The sequence below is a fragment of the Heptranchias perlo genome, chromosome 21, assembly GCF_035084215.1.
Source record: "Heptranchias perlo isolate sHepPer1 chromosome 21, sHepPer1.hap1, whole genome shotgun sequence".
NCBI classification, from domain to species: domain Eukaryota; kingdom Metazoa; phylum Chordata; class Chondrichthyes; order Hexanchiformes; family Hexanchidae; genus Heptranchias; species Heptranchias perlo.
The window spans coordinates 25376895-25396816 of NC_090345.1; the positions used below are offsets into that span (position 1 = coordinate 25376895).

At 42.2% G+C, this 19922-nt stretch overlaps 1 protein-coding gene across 1 annotated transcript in view; it reads left to right on the forward strand.

Moving 5' to 3' along the window:
- Positions 1-19698, forward strand: part of abraxas2 (abraxas 2, BRISC complex subunit) — a 35392-nt gene extending 15694 nt beyond the window's left edge. Inside the window, exons 4-9 of the mRNA XM_068002322.1 lie at positions 4666-4732; positions 5666-5856; positions 6418-6537; positions 10979-11063; positions 12710-12824; positions 14281-19698. Of these exons, the coding sequence (XP_067858423.1) occupies positions 4666-4732; positions 5666-5856; positions 6418-6537; positions 10979-11063; positions 12710-12824; positions 14281-14732 (1030 nt within the window). The 3' untranslated portion in view covers positions 14733-19698. The remainder of the gene's footprint in view (positions 1-4665; positions 4733-5665; positions 5857-6417; positions 6538-10978; positions 11064-12709; positions 12825-14280) is intronic.
- The last annotated feature ends 224 nt before the right edge of the window (positions 19699-19922 follow it).

Here is a 19922-nt window from a genome sequence, read left to right on the forward strand (position 1 = left end):
TCAACAAAAAAACAAACAGGGAAAAAAAACAGAGAAAAAAAAAACACAGAGAGAGGCAGAAACATCCGGAAGGCAGAGAGAGCCAGCAAATGACCCATTATATTAAAAACAGATAACATTTGTTCGCTGGTGGGGTAACGTGTAGCGTGACATGAACCCAAGATCCCGGTTGAGGCCGTCCTCATGGGTGCGGAACTTGGCTATCAATTTCTGCTCGACGATTTTGCGTTGTCGTGTGTCTCGAAGGCCGCCTTGGAGTACGCTTACCCGAAGGTCGGTGGATGAATGTCAATGACTGCTGAAGTGTTCCCCGACTGGGAGGGAACCCTCCTGTTTGGCGATTGTTGCGCGGTGTCCGTTCATCCGTTGTCGCAGCGTCTGCATGGTCTCGCCAATGTACCATGCTCTGGGGCATCCTTTCCTGCAACGTATGAGGTAGACAACGTTGGCCGAGTCACAGGAGTATGAACCATGCACCTGGTGGGTGGTGTCATCTCGTGTGATGGTGGTATCTGTGTCGATGATCTGGCATGTCTTGCAGAGGTTACCGTGGCAGGGTTATGTGGCGTCGTGGACGCTGTTCTCTTGAAAGCTAGGTAGTTTGCTGCGAACGATGATCTGTTTGAGGTTGGGTGGCTGTTTAAAGGCGAGTAGTGGAGGTGTGGGGATGGCCATAGCGAGGTGTTTGTCCTCATTGATGACATGTTGAAGGCTGCGGAGAACATGGCGTAGTTTCTCCGCTCCGGGGAAGTACTGGACGACAAAGGGTACTCTGTTGGTTGCGTCCCGTGTTAGTCTCCTGAGGAGGTCTATGCGATTTTTTGCTGTGGCCCGTCGGAACTGTCGATCGATGAGTCGAGCGTCATATCCCGTTCTTACTAGGGCGTCTTTCAGCGTCTGTAGGTGTCCATCGCGTTCCTCCTCGTCTGAGCAGACCCTGTGTATTCGCAGGGCCTGTCCATAGGGGATGGCCTCTTTGACGTGGTTAGGGTGGAAGCTGGAAAAGTGGAGCATCGTGAGGTTGTCCGTGGGCTTGCGGTAGAGTGAGGTGCTGAGGTGCCCGTCTTTGATGGAGATTCGTGTGTCCAAGAAAGAAACTGATTCTGAGGAGTAGTCCATGGTGAGCTTGATGGTGGGATGGAACTTGTTGATGTTATCGTGTAGTCTCTTTAGTGATTCCTTGCCGTGGGTCCATAGAAAGAAAATGTCGTCGATGTATCTGGTGTATAGTGTTGGTTGGAGGTCTTGTGCAGTGAAGAAGTCCTGCTCGAACTTGTGCATGAAAATGTTGGCGTATTGGGGTGCGAATTTGGTCCCCATGGCTGTTCCGTGTGTTTGGGTAAAGAACTGGTTATCGAAGGTGAAGACATTGTGATCCAGGATGAAGCGGATGAGTTGTAGGATGGCTTCCGGAGATTGGCTGTTGTTGGTGTTGAGTATTGATGCTGTCGCAGCGATGCCGTCATCGTGGGGGATACTGGTGTATAGTGCCGAGACGTCCATCGTGGTGAGAAGTGTTCCTGGTTCAACTGGTCCGTGGGTACTGAGTTTTTGTAGGAAGTCTGTAGTGTCGCGACAGAAGCTGGGGGTTCCCTGTACGATGGGTTTCAGGATGCCCTCGATGTATCCAGAGAGGTTCTCACACAGGGTTCCGTTGCCTGATACGATGGGACGTCCGGGTGTGTTGGCTTTGTGTATCTTTGGGAGGCAGTAGAAGTCTCCCACGCGGGGATTACGTGGGATGAGAATGCGTAGGATGCTTTGAAGGTCTGGATCGAAGGTCTTGATCAGTTTGTTGAGCTGGTGGGTGTGTTCTTTGGTCGGATCTGCGGGTAACCGTCTGTAGTGTTCCTGGTTGTCCAGTTGTCGGTATGCTTCTTTGCAATAGTCTGTTCTGTTCTGTATGACTATGGCTCCTCCTTTGTCCGCTGGTTTGATGACTATGTTGCGGTTGGTCTTGAGAGCGTTGATGGCGTTGCGTTGTGCTCGGGTGACATTCTGGACTGTCTTCTGAGTGCGGCTGATGAATCTGGCATTGACGCATTTCCTGACAGCTTGAGCATACATGTCCAGCTGAGGGCAGCGACCCTCCGGAGGAGTCCAGTTTGACTCTTTCCTCTTCGGTTGCTGTACCGCGGATCCCTCTGTCTGCTGTTCCGGATCGTCGATTGTCTCATTGGGTTCGCTGCTGAAATCTTGGGGTTTGTGGTAGAATTCCTGGAGCCTCATTCTCCTGATGAATTCCTCTGTGTCCGCCGCGAGACTAGTGGGGTCCATTTTGGTAGTGGGGCAGAAATTGAGCCCTCGGCTGAGAACTTCGATTTCGTCTGGTTGAAGGGTGTGGTCGGATAAATTGACAATAGACTTCCCTGTGGTTGCAACCGTGGTACCAGGGGAAGCTTGGTCGTTGCTGGTGGTGATGCCGAGTTTCTCAAGCTTCCTGCTCTTGGTTTTCATGTAGGCAGCGTAGTTCCGTTGCCTCGTCTGTTTGGCGGTATAACGTAGCTGGTCTGCTGTGTCCTGAGTACAGGTTGAGAGTATGGACTCTATCTTGGTTTCGAGGTTGTGGCGTCTGCTGTAGAGTTGGTGTATGAGATGGTTGCGGAGTGTGCGAGAGGTACGGCGGCAGAGTCTCTCAGCGTAATCCGAGTCTCTCAGCGTCATCCCCACACCTCCACTACTCGCCTTTAAACAGCCACCCAACCTCAAACAGACCATCGTTCGCAGCAAACTACCTAGCTTTCAAGAGAACAGCGTCCACGACGCCACACAACCCTGCCACGGTAACCTCTGCAAGACATGCCAGATCATCGACACAGATACCACCATCACACGAGATGACACCACCCACCAGGTGCATGGTTCATACTCCTGTGACTCGGCCAACGTTGTCTACCTCATACGTTGCAGGAAAGGATGCCCCAGAGCATGGTACATTGGCGAGACCATGCAGACGCTGCGACAACGGATGAACGGACACCGCGCAACAATCGCCAAACAGGAGGGTTCCCTCCCAGTCGGGGAACACTTCAGCAGTCATGGACATTCATCCACCGACCTTCGGGTAAGCGTACTCCAAGGCGGCCTTCGAGACACACGACAACGCAAAATCGTCGAGCAGAAATTGATAGCCAAGTTCCGCACCCATGAGGACGGCCTCAACCGGGATCTTGGGTTCATGTCACGCTACACGTTACCCCACCAGCGAACAAATGTTATCTGTTTTTAATATAATGGGTCATTTGCTGGCTCTCTCTGCCTTCCGGATGTTTCTGCCTCTCTCTGTGTTTTTTTTTTCTCTGTTTTTTTTCCCTGTTTGTTTTTTTGTTGAATGTGTATTCGGGGGTTCTGCAGATGACACCTCTCTGTCTGAACACGGTGATTGCCTTGGCAACGGGCAGTTGCAGGGGCAGTCTGTAAACACCATGTATTGTTCAATATGTATAAATGCGTAGGCTTCAAGGAGCTCTTGAAACATTTGCCTGAGGAAGGAGAAAATCTCCGAAAGCTTGTGAATTTAAAATAAAATTGCTGGACTATAACTTGGTGTTGTAAAATTGTTTACAAATGTTTTCTTGTGTTTGAGCATGTTCAGCATAATCATTCTGGAATTAAGACTTAATAGCATTACAATTTGAAAAATATAAACATCACCCCCTACCCTTCAGGACCTCATTGACTTAAAGAAAGCTATAAAATATTAAATATTTTTTTAAAAGGGTGGTGGAAGCAGATTCAATAATAACTTTCAAAAGGGAACTGGATATATACTTAAAGAAAAATTTGCAGGGCTATGGGGAAAGAGCAGGGGAGTGGGACGTAATTGGTAGCTCTTTGAGAACCAGCACAGGCACGATAGGCCGAATGGCCTCCTTCTGTGCTGTATCATTAGCAATGGGAAGGTCAAATCTCCGATTCATTATGTATAAACTGATCACAAGTGCCTCATATTTGAGACCAGCAACAGAATATGTACAGTTTAAACCAAGGAAACCTAAAACACCATGTATTTTCATCTATTATGGCCAGATCAAATAACTTCAGGATATGTACTGTCTACAAATATGGTCTGTTTTTTGTCACGTGTGCAATTCTAGTGATTCTTTTAGATATTTTAATTCCCGATATCTTCGTTTCTGCGACCATACAACTCAAGTTTAACTCTGAACAATTTGTCACAGAAATTGCAAGTGCATGAAAAAAAAACACACTGATAGAGGGATGCTGTGAAATGGCGGATAAATCGGTAAATAAAGGGGATTAACGAGGTGCGAAGAACTTGCTAAACTGTCCAAAATAGCCAGTGCGCTTAATGCGTTTTAAGCAGCGCCTTTGTTATTGACTCCTATGGTACTGGCAAATGGTTAGTGCTATTTGTCTGATATAGGTAGCTGCCCATGATAAGCATGGGTGGTGTAAGTGGTGGGACTGTACTTCAGTTTCCCAGCCAGCTGGTAGACCTGGAAGCAGCTGTCCAAGTATACAAATTCGGGCACTGTCCTCTGCAAATAACAATAAATATATCTTTCTAAAGCCATATTTTCCCAAACAAACCCATTTTACTTATTTAAACAATTTAAGGTGACTTCAGACTTTTGCTTGTGTTGCAATATTAGCATACTGTTACAAGGACTACATCCTTTTAATCTAAACTGTCATTTTCAGTTTTTATGACTATGCAGGAAGAGTTGATGAAGAAAGTCTGGATAGAATCCTCAGAGGAAGGAGGAAAGTAAGTGTTGACTTATTTTTGTTGTAAACTTTGCACATTTTTCCTCTTAAAGTAAATGTTGCAACATAAGAACAGGGGTAGACAATTCAGCCCTTTGAGTCTGTAGCACCATTCAGTTAGATCATGGTTGTTCTGTACCTCAACTCCATTTACCCACCATTGATTCATATCCCTTGTTACCCTTATCTAACAAAAATCTGCCGATCTCAGTCTTCAAAAATTTTACCCAGCATCCACAGCCTTTTGGGAGAACCAGATTTCTGCTACCCTTCGTGTGAAAAAGTATTTCCTGATTTCACTGCTAAATGGCCCAGCTCTAATTTTTTAAGATTGTGCCCCCTTGTTCTGGATTCCCCCACCAGAGGAAATAGCTTCTCTGTGTCTACTCTAATGATTCCTTTATAATTTTAAACACCTCAATTAGATCACCCCTCAACCTTCTAAACTTAAGGGAATACAAGCCAGGGGGTGGGGAAAGAAGGTGCAGGACCAAATACGAAGGCCAATTCATATCAGGTGACAGAGTAGAAGAACACAAAAAATGAGTGCAAGGGTGTGGAGAATAATTTTTTGGCGGAAATGAGCACAAAATATTTTTAGGTTACTGACAGTGTAGTGTGGTAAGGTATCTGCGTACTGTTACAAGCCCTCATCTTGCCCACATCGCTGTGGCGAAGCCGAAGTTTGATTTTCTTACATTCACAAGAAAACATCAGTCAGCCCATGATGGTCAAGGTACCAATGGCCGAAATGTGGGACAGATCATCTGCCTGTGGATTAGCAGCATGAATGGGATCAGAAACATGAAAAATGTATTTCCTTTCCCCTCTACCCCCTTCAAAGATTTGAATATTTGAAGATAAGTGTTTCACTGTATTTATGTAAAATGGGTTTCTTGCCCATGAAAGTCCTAATAGCTTTCTTCTTCTGTAGAATGTTATTGGCTGGTACAGATTTAGAAGGAATACACAGCAGCAGATGTCCTACAGAGAACATATTATCCATAAGCAGCTGACAAATATCCTTGGAGTGCCTGATTTAGTCTTCCTTCTATTTAGCTTTATCTCCACAGCAAACAACTCAACGCATGCATTGGAGTATGTGCTCTTTAGGCCCAATCGCCGGTAAGCTGTTCTAGCTTGCTTAGTCTAAGATTTATTGAATAAATGAATTCTAAACATTTTGAGCATTTACTTCATAACTACCTAGTAAAACTGATAATGGTAATTCTCTTTCACTGCCCTCTTCCCCCAGCCCTGCCAAGCATGTTGACTTTATGATTGGATATGGGTGCATTGTATATAAAATATGCCAGTTTTAATAAGTTTAATGTGTATATTTGTGATTATGGGTTAACTAGAATTGCAAAGTAATGAAGTTAGAATGTGTGTTTATACTTGAGTTTACAGAAACTTCTACACTTAAGACATTGTCATGAATTGAGTTACTCAATCTATTAAAGCAAATACTCATACAAAACTTTTTTAAAAATTATTCATTCTTTGGGTATAAGGGTCGCTGGCAAGGCCAGCATTTATTGCCCATCCCTAGCTGTCCTCGAGAAGGTGGTGGTGAACCGCTGCAGTCTGTGGTGAAGGTACTCCCACAGTCACATGCAGGTATTGTGGCTTTTTTTTGCCATGCAGTACTTCAAGGTTTTAAAATGTCGTATCCTTCCACTGAAGGTATGATCAGAGAGTTTCGCTCACAATCCCAAATTTGGGGAATACTAGTCAACAGGAGTATAAGAGTTCCTCGGTACCAAACACATCGTGGAATTACGACAAGGTGGTAACAGAACATGGGTGAGTATTTAATCAGTTTCAAAATATTCCAACAAAAGATTTATAAATGCTGTGGTGTAGGAAGATGACTGAAAACCATGCAGTGATGTGGTCAATGTACCTAAACTTGTCTGTTCAGTAACTTGTAGAAATTACGTGCATGTTATCAGGAAACACAAATCTAAGTAGATATCGATCATGTTGATTTGTGGTGTGCAGTGATTTCTGGGACATAATCAGTTTCCTGTGTTGATTTGAGCCAATATGACAGGCACATCTTATGGCTGTCTTGCTTCTAATGGCTCAGTGGAACTGTGCTGGCACATTTGTTCTCAAATTTTAAGTTCTACTTTTATGATTATGGTAACTTAAACTGATGGTCTCTCCCATTACTGGGTTCTTAACTCCTGTAAGCCTGATGATATCTAAAGGTCATAAATAAGGATGTGCTTTGTAGCTAAAAGCAAATTAATGCAGATGCTTGAAATTTGACACAAAAGCAGAAAACACTGGTCACACTCATCAGGTTAGGCAGCATCTGTGGAGAGAGAAACAGACACAATGTTTCGGGTATGAACTCTTCTCGTATTTCTAGCGTTTTCTGTTCTTTGTAATTAATTATCTTTTTAAAAAAGAAGTGGTGCTGCCGATATTTGACATCCAGTCTCATTGGAATTTATATTGGTGCATAGGTCATGAAAGAAACAAATTGGTTTCAACTGCTTCATGAATCGAATTTCAGTTTAGAGCACTGCAAGAAAATGTTCTGTTTTCTGATCCGTAACAGCCTGACACATGCAGGGTTCCTATCAAAATGAGCTTGAAATTGACCTTGCACATTTTGGTACGTAACTGAAAGACACGTGAACTTGTGATGTGACCAGCCATAATTTGATCTTTTATATTCCTGCAGAATTTCATTTCATGTCATTTCACATAGTTGAGACAAACTACATTGATCATTTTTACGACGATGAGTGCAGTTATGAGCAGATTAGTTACATTCCACTTAGAGGTGTCTGTCCACACTTTATTCAGCGCAGACTGAACTTGATGGTGTGCACATGGATCAAACTTTGTGCAGAAATTAGCAATAACATTATTTTATTGGGTATTACTCGCTATCCAGTGAATAGCTGAGCCATACAAACCAGGAAGGTTTCAGGTCCAGTTCTGCCCTGAATTAGCTGCTCTCAGCCAGGGCAGTAGTAGGCATAGTGCAATTGATCGTCATGTCCCAGGGAAGAGGAGGAGAAAAGTGGCTTCTCCTGATTGCTACCCATTGCCCCTGCTGGACATCAGATGAGGACCTGATGGTTCAGCTGTAATACCAAATTGCCTCTTCTCCGTACCCCCATGGTCAAATAGGCTGCTGATATTCAAATGTGAACCTCAACACAGAGTAAGTGAGTTGGACAAAATATGAAAGTGTGCACAGTATCTTTGAAACCATGTCCCAAGAAGGAAGAAAAGCATGCTGGATCTAGATCTGGGGAATGAAGTGGGACAGTTGTTGCATGTTTCAGTGGGGAAACAGTGATCATAATATCATTAGGTTTAGAATAGTTATGGAAAAGGACAAGGAACAATCAAATGCGAAAATGCTTAACTGGAAGAGGGAAAATTTCAGTGAGTTTAAAGAAAAGGATCTTGTCCAGATGGATCTGAATCAAAAATTAGTAGGCAAAACAGTAATTGAACAATGGGAGGCCTTCAAAGAAGAGTTGGTTCAGGTAAAGAGTAGACACATCCCTATGAGGGGGAAAGGAAGTATTTTAAAGGGTGTGCAGGAACAGAGAAACCTGGGGATGTACTCCACGTGATATCAAGAAATGGCTAAGGGCACTGGATACAGCAAAGGCTATGGGCCCCAACAACATCCCAGCTGTAGTGCTGAAGACTTGTGCTCCAGAACTATCCGCGCCTCCAGTTCCTGTTCCAGTACAGCTACAACACTGGCATCTCTCTCTTGTTGGAGATGGTCATTGCCTGTCACTTGTCTGGCGCGAACGTTACTTGCCACTGATCAGCCCAAGCCTGGATGTTGTCCAGGTCTTGCTGCATGCGGGCACGGACTGCTTCATTATCTGAGGGGTTGCGAATGGAACTGAACACTGTGCAATCATCAGCGAACATCCCCATTTCTGACTTTATGATGAAGGGAAGATCATTGATGAAGCAGCTGAAGATGGTTGGGCCTAGGACACTGCCCTGAGGAACTCCTGCAGCAATGTCCTGGGGCTGAGATGATTGGCCTCCAACAACCACTACTATATTCTTTTGTGCTAGGTATGACTCCAGCCACTGGAGAGTTTTCCCCCTGATTCCCATTGACTTCAATTTTACTAGGGCTCCTTGGTGCCACACTTGGTCAAATGCTGCCTTGATGTCAAGGGATGTCAAGTGCCAGGCAATGACCATCTCCAACAAGAGTGTGTCTAACCACCTCCCCTTGACATTCAACGGCATTACAATCGCCAAATTCCCCCACCATCAACATCCTGGGGGTCACCGTTGACCAGAAACTTAACTGGACCAGCCACATAAATACTGTGGCTACAAGAGCAGGTCAGAGGCTGGGTAGTCTGCGGCCAGTGACTCACCTCCTGACTCCCCAAAGCCTTACCACCGTCTACAAGGCACAGGTCAGGAGTGTGATGGAATACTTTCCACTTGCCCGGATGAGTGCAGCTCCAACAACCCTCAAGAAGCTCGACAACATCCAGGACAAAGCAGCCCGCTTGAATGGCACCCCATCCACCACCCTAAACATTCACTCCCTTCACCACCAGTGCACTGTGGCTGCAGTGTGTACCATCCACAGGATGCACTGCAGCAACTCGCCAAGGTGTCTTCGACAGCACCTCCCAAACCCGCGACCTCTATCGCCTAGAAGGACAAGAGCAGCAGGCACATGGGAACAACACCACCTGCACGTTTCCCTCCAAGTCACACACCATCCCGACTTGGAAATATATCGCCGTTCCTTCATCGTCGCTGGGTCAAAATCCTTGAACTCCCCACCTAACAGCACTGGGGGAGAACCTTCACCACACGGAATGCAGCAGTTCAAGAAGGCGGCTGACCACCACCTTCTCAAGGGCAATTTGGGATGGACAATAAATGCTGGCCTTGCCAGCAACGCCCACATCCCATGAACGAATAAAAAAAAAATCTTTGAAGGTGGCAGGACAGGTTGAGAAGGCTTTTTTTTTAAAAAAGGGTTCCTGGGCTTTATTAGTAGAGGCATAGAATACAAAAGCAAGGAAATTATGCTAAACCTTTTATAAAACACTAGTTAAGCCTCAGCTGGAGTATTGTGTTCAATTCTGGGCAAGACACTTTTAAGAAGGATGTCAAGGTCTTAGAGGGTGCACAAGAGATTTACTAGAGTGCTACCAGGGATGAGGGACTTCAGTTATGTGGAGAAACTGGGGTGGTTCTCCTTAGAACAGAGAAGGTTAAGGGGAGATTTGATAGAGGCATCCAAAATCATGAATGGTTTTGACAGTAAATAAGGAGTAACTGTTTCCAGTGGCAGAAGGGTCGGTAACCAGAGGACATAAATTTAAGTTGATCGGCAAAAGAGCCAGAGGCAACATGTGGAAACATTTTTTTTTATGTAGCGAGTTGTAATGACCTGGAATGCACTGCCTGACAGGGTGGTGCAGGCAGATTCAATAGTAACTTTCAAAAGGGAATTGAATAAATACTTGAAGGGAAAAAAATTACAGGGCTAAGGCGAAAGAGCAGGGGAATGAGACTAATTGGATAGCTCTTTCAAAGAGTTGGCACAGGCACGATGGGCCGAATGGCCGCCTCCCGTACTGTACCTATTATGATACTGTGAAGGAGAAGGGTGAAGAAGAGAACTTTGGAGGACAAACATGTTTTTTTTAAAACTGCATGGCCCAATCTTAACTTCACGTTAAACCACTAAGCTAAATGTTAGACTTCTTTTACAGGTTGAGTAATAGTAAACGAAGGCTACTGAATTAAAAATTGTGTAAGGAAAAGCATGAATTTGAATACGTGTGATAGTGTATGTCTCTTTTGAGGTACATAATCTTTTTCCTTTATCAATCTATAGCAGTATTTCAAAACATTTAAGAGTATTAATGGTTTTTCAGTAGCTATGAAGACTGCAGAAAATGAGCTGTTAGATATTGTATTAAGTGAGTACAGAACAAGGCTTCCTTGCTCAATATGCCCATCCCCTGTACAAATTGAATGTTACCTTTTATAAAACTTGAGAATTATTCAGTCACGAACTTGTATCATTACAGGGCTTTTAAAAATCACAATTAGTTCCTAAAACCTGAAGAATTAAGTTCTTTACCATTCAGTATTGAGAACTGGTCTGGATTTACAATTTCCTTTGGAATGGTGTAACCCTTGAACATGGTGCATAAGTGCAATTTCAAGTTTTGAGTTAATAAGCTATTTTATTTTCTCCACTTAGGGCTGAGTTCTTTGACAAAGATGGAGTGATTAAAGATATCCGGGCCATTTATCAGGTGTACAATGCACTTCAGGAAAAACTGCAAGTAAGTTAGATTATTGTGTGGGGAGGTAACTGCACTTAGAATAATTGAATGTGAGGTCTCACTTATGTGCTTGAAGTTAATTCATGTTTAGTCTTTCTATAAATTGTAGAGGTGTACATTTTTTTAAAAATCTGTTCACAAGTATCCATTTGTGATCTTGCTTGCACTTTTGAAATCCAACGGTGATAATTGCTTTAAAGGATTATGGTTGCAGACGCATGCCAGAGAGGAGCTAATGGTATCAAATTTTGACAATTTGTCCGATACGTAACTTTACATATCGACCCGAGTGCCTTGGGTATGATTTGATCCCTTTCCCCGTGCATCTGAAATACTGGGGAGCACCATTGTACCCCTAAATTCTCGTGTTTTGTACTCTCCTGCTACGTACATTTTTTCTGCTCTACCTGGAGGGTATTTATGCATTGCATTCTGAGGTGACCAAATAATAATCAGCTTCATAAACTCCCGACTTGTTCTACTTGTCGAAAACGCAGCTGCCCGCATCCTGTCCCACCTCGGTGTAGACTAGTAAAAATCATCTCTGTATCCAATTCCTCGTCCTTGTCTTCAGATTTCTCTACGAGCCTCACACCTCCCTACTTTTGAAACCTCCCCCAGCTATACTTCCCCTGCCACACCTTTTGGTCCTCTGACTGCACCTTCTTGTACATTCTCTTGCTGCTGCCCTACCATTGGCAGAGAGCTTTCAGTCACCTCACTATACATTCTGGAACTCCCTTCCTAAATTCCTCTGTCCTTTTTATAAACCTATCTTTTGGACCTAGCCTTTAGCTACCCCTCCTAATCTCTCTGGTCCCTTTGTTATTTCTCTAAAGCATCTTGTACATGCTTGGGTGGGGGAATAGAGAAATAGATTGGTAAGACCTCAGTGGAGAATCTGACCCTGGTCTGAGCTTCTGACCCCATATCCTCTCTATCACCAAGACCACCTCCTTAATGTCACCCATCTCCACCCCTGCCTTAGCCCATCTGTTGCTGAAAGCATCCATGCTTTTGTTACCTCCAGACTCGACTACTCCAATGCTTTCCTGGCTGGCTTCCTATCTTCCACCCTCCATAAACTTGAGCTCATCTCTGCTGCCGTATCCTAATTCGCACCAAGTCCTGTTCACCCATCACCCCTGTGCTTGCTGACCTACATTGGCTTTCAGTCCACCAACGCCTCAAATTAAAAATTCTTGTGTTCAAATCCTTTCATTGCCACACCCCTCTCTATCTCTCTAACCTCCTCCAGTCCTACAACCCTCCAAGAACTCTGGCCTCTTGTGCAACCCCCATTTCCTTCACCCCACCATTGACAGCTGTGCCTTCAGCTGTCTAGTCCCCTAGCTCTGGATTTCCCTCCCTAAACCTCTCTGTCTCTCCTCCTTTAAGACGCTGCATAAAATCTAGCTCTTTGGTCACTTTTTCCGTTCTTGGTCACCTGTCCTAATGTCTCCTTCTTTGACTTGGTGTCAAATTTTGTCTGAGTACAGTCCTGTGAAACGCCTTGGGACATTTTACTACATTAAAGGCGCTATATAAATGTGGGCTTTTGTGGTTGAATTTGAATAAACAAGTACATTTTTGCTTTGAAGACCTTTTTAATATACTTTATTTACCTTATTTTAACACTTCTACAGACTGTGTGTGGAGAAGTGGAAAAAAGTGAACGGACAGTTGAAAGTTACCTGCTAGAAGTGGATAAACTGAAAAAACAAATAGCACGCAGGAAAAGAGAGATTGAGGAGGAAAAGAGTAAGTAACTATGAAGTTTAAAATTGCATACTGCTAGGATGAAAAAAGACTTTTGAAAAGAGTTGATATTTAATTTTCATGAACAAACAAATATGAGCAGTAGGCTGACTCTCACTTGCAAAGCTAGCAGAATTCTGTATTAAATAAGCAAAATGCAATGAAGTAGAGCTATCATAGCAAAAATAATCTTTAAACCAAAGGGAGAAAGACTTGGATGAAAGTGGTTGCTAAATAAAGGAATAATGGAATCTGAGTTTGTTTACACCTTGTATGCTCGTTGCTGGCTGTTGTAGGTGGAAAGCATAAAGTTCGATCAAAACTCCAGTGGTCTAAACTGTGGGACTCAGCATTTTTAGATGAAGACCAGCTTGAAAATATTCCTCAGCAGTGAGAGAGACCATCAGTTTCACAAAATTAAAATTAAATCTGCAAAATCAATCTGCTCAGTTTAACTATTTGTGCTCAAAATTGGCACGCACGGATTCATAGAGAAATGAAAACCACTTGACCAGTAATGCAGTGGAGGTTACTCATCTGACTGCTGAGAGGCTCCCGCAAATTTTCTGGTCAGCAGAGCTGCTTGTCTTTGGTGTGTGAATGTGCCTGCTTTCAACTGACTTAAAAACTGTCCTTTTCAGACAGTTTTTAAACCAATGACAACCCAACATGTTTGTTCTTGCCTCTAAAATGGACTTGCAATGAATAAAAACTTTACTTATTTTCTAAGTTAGGAAGAGGTTAGATCGAAAGAAATGGGATTGAGAATCATAAGGAAGTGAGGAGAGGATGGATAACCAGATAAGCAATGTAGTGTTCTATATACAACTAGTTTTAAGATGCACATTTTAGTAGTTTTGTGTTAATATAACAGTAATAAATCTACCGCTGACTTTTTTATTCCTGTAATAGTGTGCATAAGCTGAAACTTATAAAATCAGATGGTCCAGGGAGTCATGGATTTCCCCAAACCTGCTGCAGCCTAGAGGTTTAAAAAATATATTAAAATGGAAAGAAATTGGATATTCAAACACTTTGGACAGCTACTACAAATTATAGTATCTGGACAGTGGTTTATAATGCATGCTGTCCTGAACCGGTGGCCCAGACTCATCACTTTTCAAACCCTGATTAAAATTCCGTAGTGTTCTGCAGACACAGTTCTTACATGCGCACTATATTTTCAACATTGTGACTGCAATGTAGTGTATAAACCCTCCCCTCTAGGTTATTCCATATGCAGCATATACCGCTCTCTACTGCTGCTGTATTTATATTGTAGAACTGGTTCCACCAATAATTCTGTAAATGTGCCTTCCAGTGGAAAATGTGGAGATTTCTATAACACCTCAACGTTTAAACTGCATGTGCAAGTTGTTTGTTATTTAGCCATTACATAAGTGATAAAAATGTATCCAGTTCTTTTTAATCATTTCTTTGTTGATGTTTTTCCACTTAGAGCTTCAAGAAGCTGCACTGAATAGAGAATTAGCTGAAGAAAATTCAGCGCACATGCCTATTCTGCGGACCTGTTCTGGACAAGTAATGGAAGTACACATGCAAGAAAGCTTGGACCCCTCTGTTGCTCTGTTGCCTAATTCTGATCTAACTGATATTACTGCTAGAGGCAATTTGCAGGTGATGAGTAGCGTTTATGTGCCTCGGTTACAGGGTGTGGGTTCTGCTGGTAAAGCTTCATCGAGCACAAGTGTTCCCAACTACTATGGAAGCAGAATGGGGAGTTCCCAATCACAAAAAGCTCATGGAGATACTGTTAATAAAGAGGACAATTATGAAAGCTTGCACGAACCTTCAGAAACATCTGACAGTGAATACACTGCATTGGGTGAAATGTGTCCGAATTCACATCCAGATGAAGATACAAACGGCCCTCAAACTTCACAAATATAACAGACTCTTGTATGGCACTAATTTTGTGATGCATGTTAATTTTGAAAGATGTGAGAAAGAAGATAGTTTTCAGGCCAAGCAATTGAATCGATGTGTAACAAGAAGGTTGCTGTGTGCAGAAAGCTTAAATATCCTACATGTGATGGTTTATTGCCTGGTGCATAGTGTGATTTCAGATAAACAGGATGTAGGATTATTTTTCTGTACTCTTTAGAAAGATTCACATGTAATGGCCAAAAATTGCTTCCAAAGGCACAATACCAACTATTGGCACACAATATCTGGTAGCACAGATATTTTTTCTCTTTTTTTAAGTGGTATCAAAGACTAAACCAATCGCTGCTGGGTCTGTACCTAATGAAGAATTTGTTTTAAATTGACAATACCTTACCTCTTGCACTATATTTTGTTTTTGCCTTGATTGTAGGCTCACAAAAGGGAACGTTGTCAGCGGCCTTCAAAATTCACCCCATTTAAGAGCCAAATTAGTGCTTGTTCAATTCTTTGTAGCGTAATTGGAACAAAGATTGATTATATAATTGCTTTAGCTTACATGTGAGATTATCTGTGACTAGGACTGTCTTATTTGGACATTTTGAAGTTATGTAGTATACTGTATCACTACACTTAACCATCCAGTCCCTTTAAAAGTGGAAATGTAAATTGCCAGTATGTAAACCAAAAAAAGTTGGTTTCTTCATCAATTATGTGCCTGACTGGTAGTATAGCAAAATTTGTATATAAAAATAATCTACTCCTCACTGCTCCTGTTTACTAGAGTTATTGCTATATTCCTTTTTGGGTGCTGTAATTTTCTTGGTTTTATTGCAATTCTGTTTGCCAAATTTTTAGTCTAGGTGTTTTTTTTTAATGGAGCTGAGAAGAGGTTCCAGTTCATAAAAGATGATAGCCATTAAGTTTGCTCTTGGGCTCAACCAGAGTTAAAGGAAAATTCTTCAGATAAACAGAAGCAACTCTTGTAGGAGAAAAATTACAAGAATTAAGTGTTTAAATTTACTGGCTTCTGAATTTGTCCAAAATGGGGCTGCCAAGATTTAAAAATATCACGCTAAATTTAGCAAATCCATTAATCAGTCTTTTCTTTGGGGTAGTTGTCTAATCTTTGAAAGGGTGACAATCTTTTATATTTGTGTACAAGTTTTTTTTGTGCTAAATTTGCCATTCACGGGGAGCTTTTACATTCATGTATCCAATCCTGAACTCAGGAAGTGTGTCTCTGTCTCTGTCTGTGTGTGTGTGTCTCTGTCTCTGTCTGTCTGTGTCTCTGTCTCGGTCTGTGTGTGTGTGTGTCTCTGTCTCGGTCTGTGTGTGTGTCTCTGTCTCGGTCTGTGTGTGTGTGTGTCTCTGTCTCGGTCTGTGTGTGTGTGTGTCTCTGTCTCGGTCTGTCTGTGTGTCTGTGTGTCTGTCTCTGTCTCGGTCTGTCTGTGTGTCTGTCTGTGTGTCTGTCTGTGTGTCTGTCTGTGTGTCTGTCTGTGTCTGTCTGTGTGTCTGTCTGTGTCTGTCTGTGTGTCTGTCTGTGTGTCTGTCTGTGTGTCTGTCTGTGTGTCTGTCTGTGTGTCTGTCTGTGTGTCTGTCTGTGTGTCTGTCTGTGTGTCTGTCTGTGTGTCTGTCTGTGTGTCTGTCTGTGTGTCTGTCTGTGTCTGTCTGTGTCTGTCTGTGTGTCTGTGTGTGTGTGTGTCTGTGTGTCTGTGTGTGTGTGTCTGTGTGTGTGTCTGTGTGTGTGTGTCTGTGTGTGTGTGTCTGTGTGTGTGTGTCTGTGTGTGTGTGTCTGTGTGTGTGTGTCTGTGTGTGTGTGTCTGTGTGTGTGTGTCTGTGTGTGTCTGTGTCTGTGTGTGTGTGTGTCTGTGTGTGTGTGTGTCTGTGTGTGTGTGTGTGTCTGTGTGTGTGTGTGCCTCTCTGTGTGTGTGTGTGCCTCTCTGTGTGTGTGTGTGCCTCTCTGTGTGTGTGTGTGCCTCTCTGTGTGTGTGTGTGCCTCTCTGTGTGTGTGTGTGCCTCTCTGTGTGTGTGTGTGCCTCTCTGTGTGTGTGTGTGCCTCTCTGTGTGTGTGTGCCTCTCTGTGTGTGTGTGCCTCTCTGTGTGTGTGTGCCTCTCTGTGTGTGTGTGCCTCTCTGTGTGTGTGCCTGTGTGTGTGTGTGCCTCTGTGTGTGTGTGTGCCTCTGTGTGTGTGTGTGCCTCTGTGTGTGTGTGTGCCTCTGTGTGTGTGTGTGCCTCTCTGTGTGTGTGTGTGCCTCTCTGTGTGTGTGTGTGCCTCTCTGTGTGTGTGTGTGCCTCTCTGTGTGTGTGTGCCTCTCTGTGTGTGTGTGCCTGTCTGTGTGTGTGTGCCTGTCTGTGTGTGTGTGCCTGTCTGTGTGTGTGTGCCTCTGTCTGTGTGTGTGTGCCTCTGTCTGTGTGTGTGTGCCTCTCTGTCTCTGTCTGTGTGTGTGTGTGCATACAGTGTAATGCAGCATATCCGTTTCAAAGTACGAGGACTAACTCCCCAAGCATCTACAACAGACAATTTCTGATCAAGTTTTACCTAACTTAATTCAAAATGTTTTTTTACATATAAGTGCTTGGTGAGGAAAAAGCACTTTGTCCCATATGTTTTTAAGCAGTCAGTATATTTTCAAATTGCTCTACAACACCAAATATATCCTCCCATCATTTTGTCAATCACAAATCTGATTTGGTGTGCATTGCAACTGAACAGTTCTGTTTTATGAGGGTTTCAATTTGACTTGCTAACTAACATGAAAGGAAAATTTAATAATGGCTCATTTGGGATTTCTCCTGAAATATTTGCCTGATCCCTGGATGATGCTGCATTTTTGTATAATCAGAAGAGCACCAACATTTCGATTTCACAAAGTACGTGAAACTGCTCTTACCATCGAATAATAGGATATATGATTACAGAAGTTTGCACAAAATTTGAGTCTGAAACTTACTAACTACAGTTCTCTAAATTAAAATTTAAATGGTAATTAAAGTAAACTTTTACAGATGCAACATTTGAAATTGGGTGATATTCATTGGGCCTGTTAACCATCAAAAGTAATATAAATGTAGCTGTTAAAAGTAATATAATCAGCAGTAACATTATAAACTGGAATAAAATTAACTGAAGTTTTTAGTCACTCAAATTTTGTTTTTGAAAAAAATCAATTATAAAATGAGTTTCTTTTGAAGTCTGGAAAAATGCATCTAGTCTCAGTGGTACTAAAATACTTAATATCAGAATAGGCAGTAAATATTATTGCATAATCCAATTCATCCTGTATAAATGTTTTTTCCACAGCTTCTGAATTCAGAGACTGCACATAATCATGGCTACCAAAATGCCACAGGTTTAGAGATTAGTAGCAATGGAAGTGGCACAATGGTGCATTTTTGGAGTACGGAGATTAGTTAATGTTACCTGTTGGTGATGCAGGATATGCTCTGATTTAATCTCGGACATGGAAGAGTGTAATGCTCTTACTGTGTACAAAGTGTAAAATGCTTCCTTTCACCAGCACTGTCATCCCTTACCTTACAAGCACCAAAATTCAGCCAAATGACAGCCAAGTTAATGCTTGCCTATTTTAATTTTCAGTAAGCTTATGTGCTGTACAGTTTCAGAAATCTAATGTACGCTACACACAATATTGCATGGGGCTTGACTGAAGTTAAACTCCGATTCATGTTCTCTCCAGTTTATATGACCATATTCCGGGGCCTTAAATTAACTTTGTATATTTTTGACTGTGCCAACTATATTTTTTGGCATTTCCCAACTACACAGTTGGTTCTTCCCTTTTTGTCCTGTAAAAATTATATTTAACTCATTCCTGTTCCCATTGAGAAGCCATGTCTTGTCTGGACAGAAATCAATAACTTAATGATTATAATACACATTGATCTTGACCTAAGCTACAGTGGGGAAAAAAAAAATTGATAAATGCACTCACCATTGAGTGTTGCACCCACACTCTCATTTCCATCGGTATTTGCTGGATTTTGTATCCATTGTCACTGCTGAGATTTTTTTCTAATAGACACTTTGGGGGATGCTCTATTCTTTTAGAAAAAAGACACAAGATTGGCCCTGACTAGTATTGCGGTGTCAGCTGTTTTGAAAAACTTTCATTTATACTGTATGGAATGTTCAGACTATAATTGCAGTAATATTTTGTGGTGGTCATAGATTGGGACTGTAGTAGGAATGATACCCAGTGAAGTTTTTGGTACTAAATAAACTAAAGATGTTTAATGTCTAGGATCCACATACCACTAACTAACCACTTTCTGCTCATGACTGGCTTCCCAAGGATTTTCTCATGAAATTGCACAAAGCACTCAGAGCAAGAGATTAATTCTCCTTGAGAACCAAATCTTTCTCTGAAATTTGAAATGCTTACTGGTGTGAAATAGTCTAGCAGTATTCTCTAGCAGTTAATTTATGCTCATAAAATTGTTTTCTTGAGGAAAACTGAATACTTGCTGCACCATTTACTATCTGTTCAAAAAAAATTCCAGTAATTATTGACCTAGCCTGTGGTACAGCATCACAAGGTAGTTGATGACAGTGGTGGCACTATATCCTAGTGACTATCTCACTAGAGAGGGAAGGTTGTCAATGACCTACTCTACATAGTTTTGAATACCAGTGTTGGTATTTATTAGAATGTACTTAGATTAGATTGATTCTGAATTATAAAGTATTCACTGGCAGTTTAGAAAGTGAACAAACCTTAGCATTGCACTTGTGTCTATGAAGTATTTGGAGTCAGCAAGTTAGTGCTAAATGGAAATGTAGAAAGTATGAAGATGCAGTTAATTTTTTTTATAATATGCATATACCCAAAATATTGTATGCAAAGGCTGTAAAAATGAGTGTCAAAGGAAACAACTTAACGGATATTATCTTCCCTTTCCTTGGAAATACTTCAACTATTGAAAATAAAAATTGTGAAATGCCCCTTAACCATTGCTATCTTGTTTTACTGCTGAACTTTATCCCCATTTGCTGCCTTATATGTTCTGTTTATACTGAGTGATCTCAGACTGTTCTGGTTGTATTCTGGGTCAGCTCTGACCAGTTTGCATTGAGATAGTCAATTGCAAACACTACTAGGATTCACTGATGCTGCAATGTCATTCCATCACTGCAGCATCAATTCAAATGATTGAGAAACCAGTTGCAGTTTC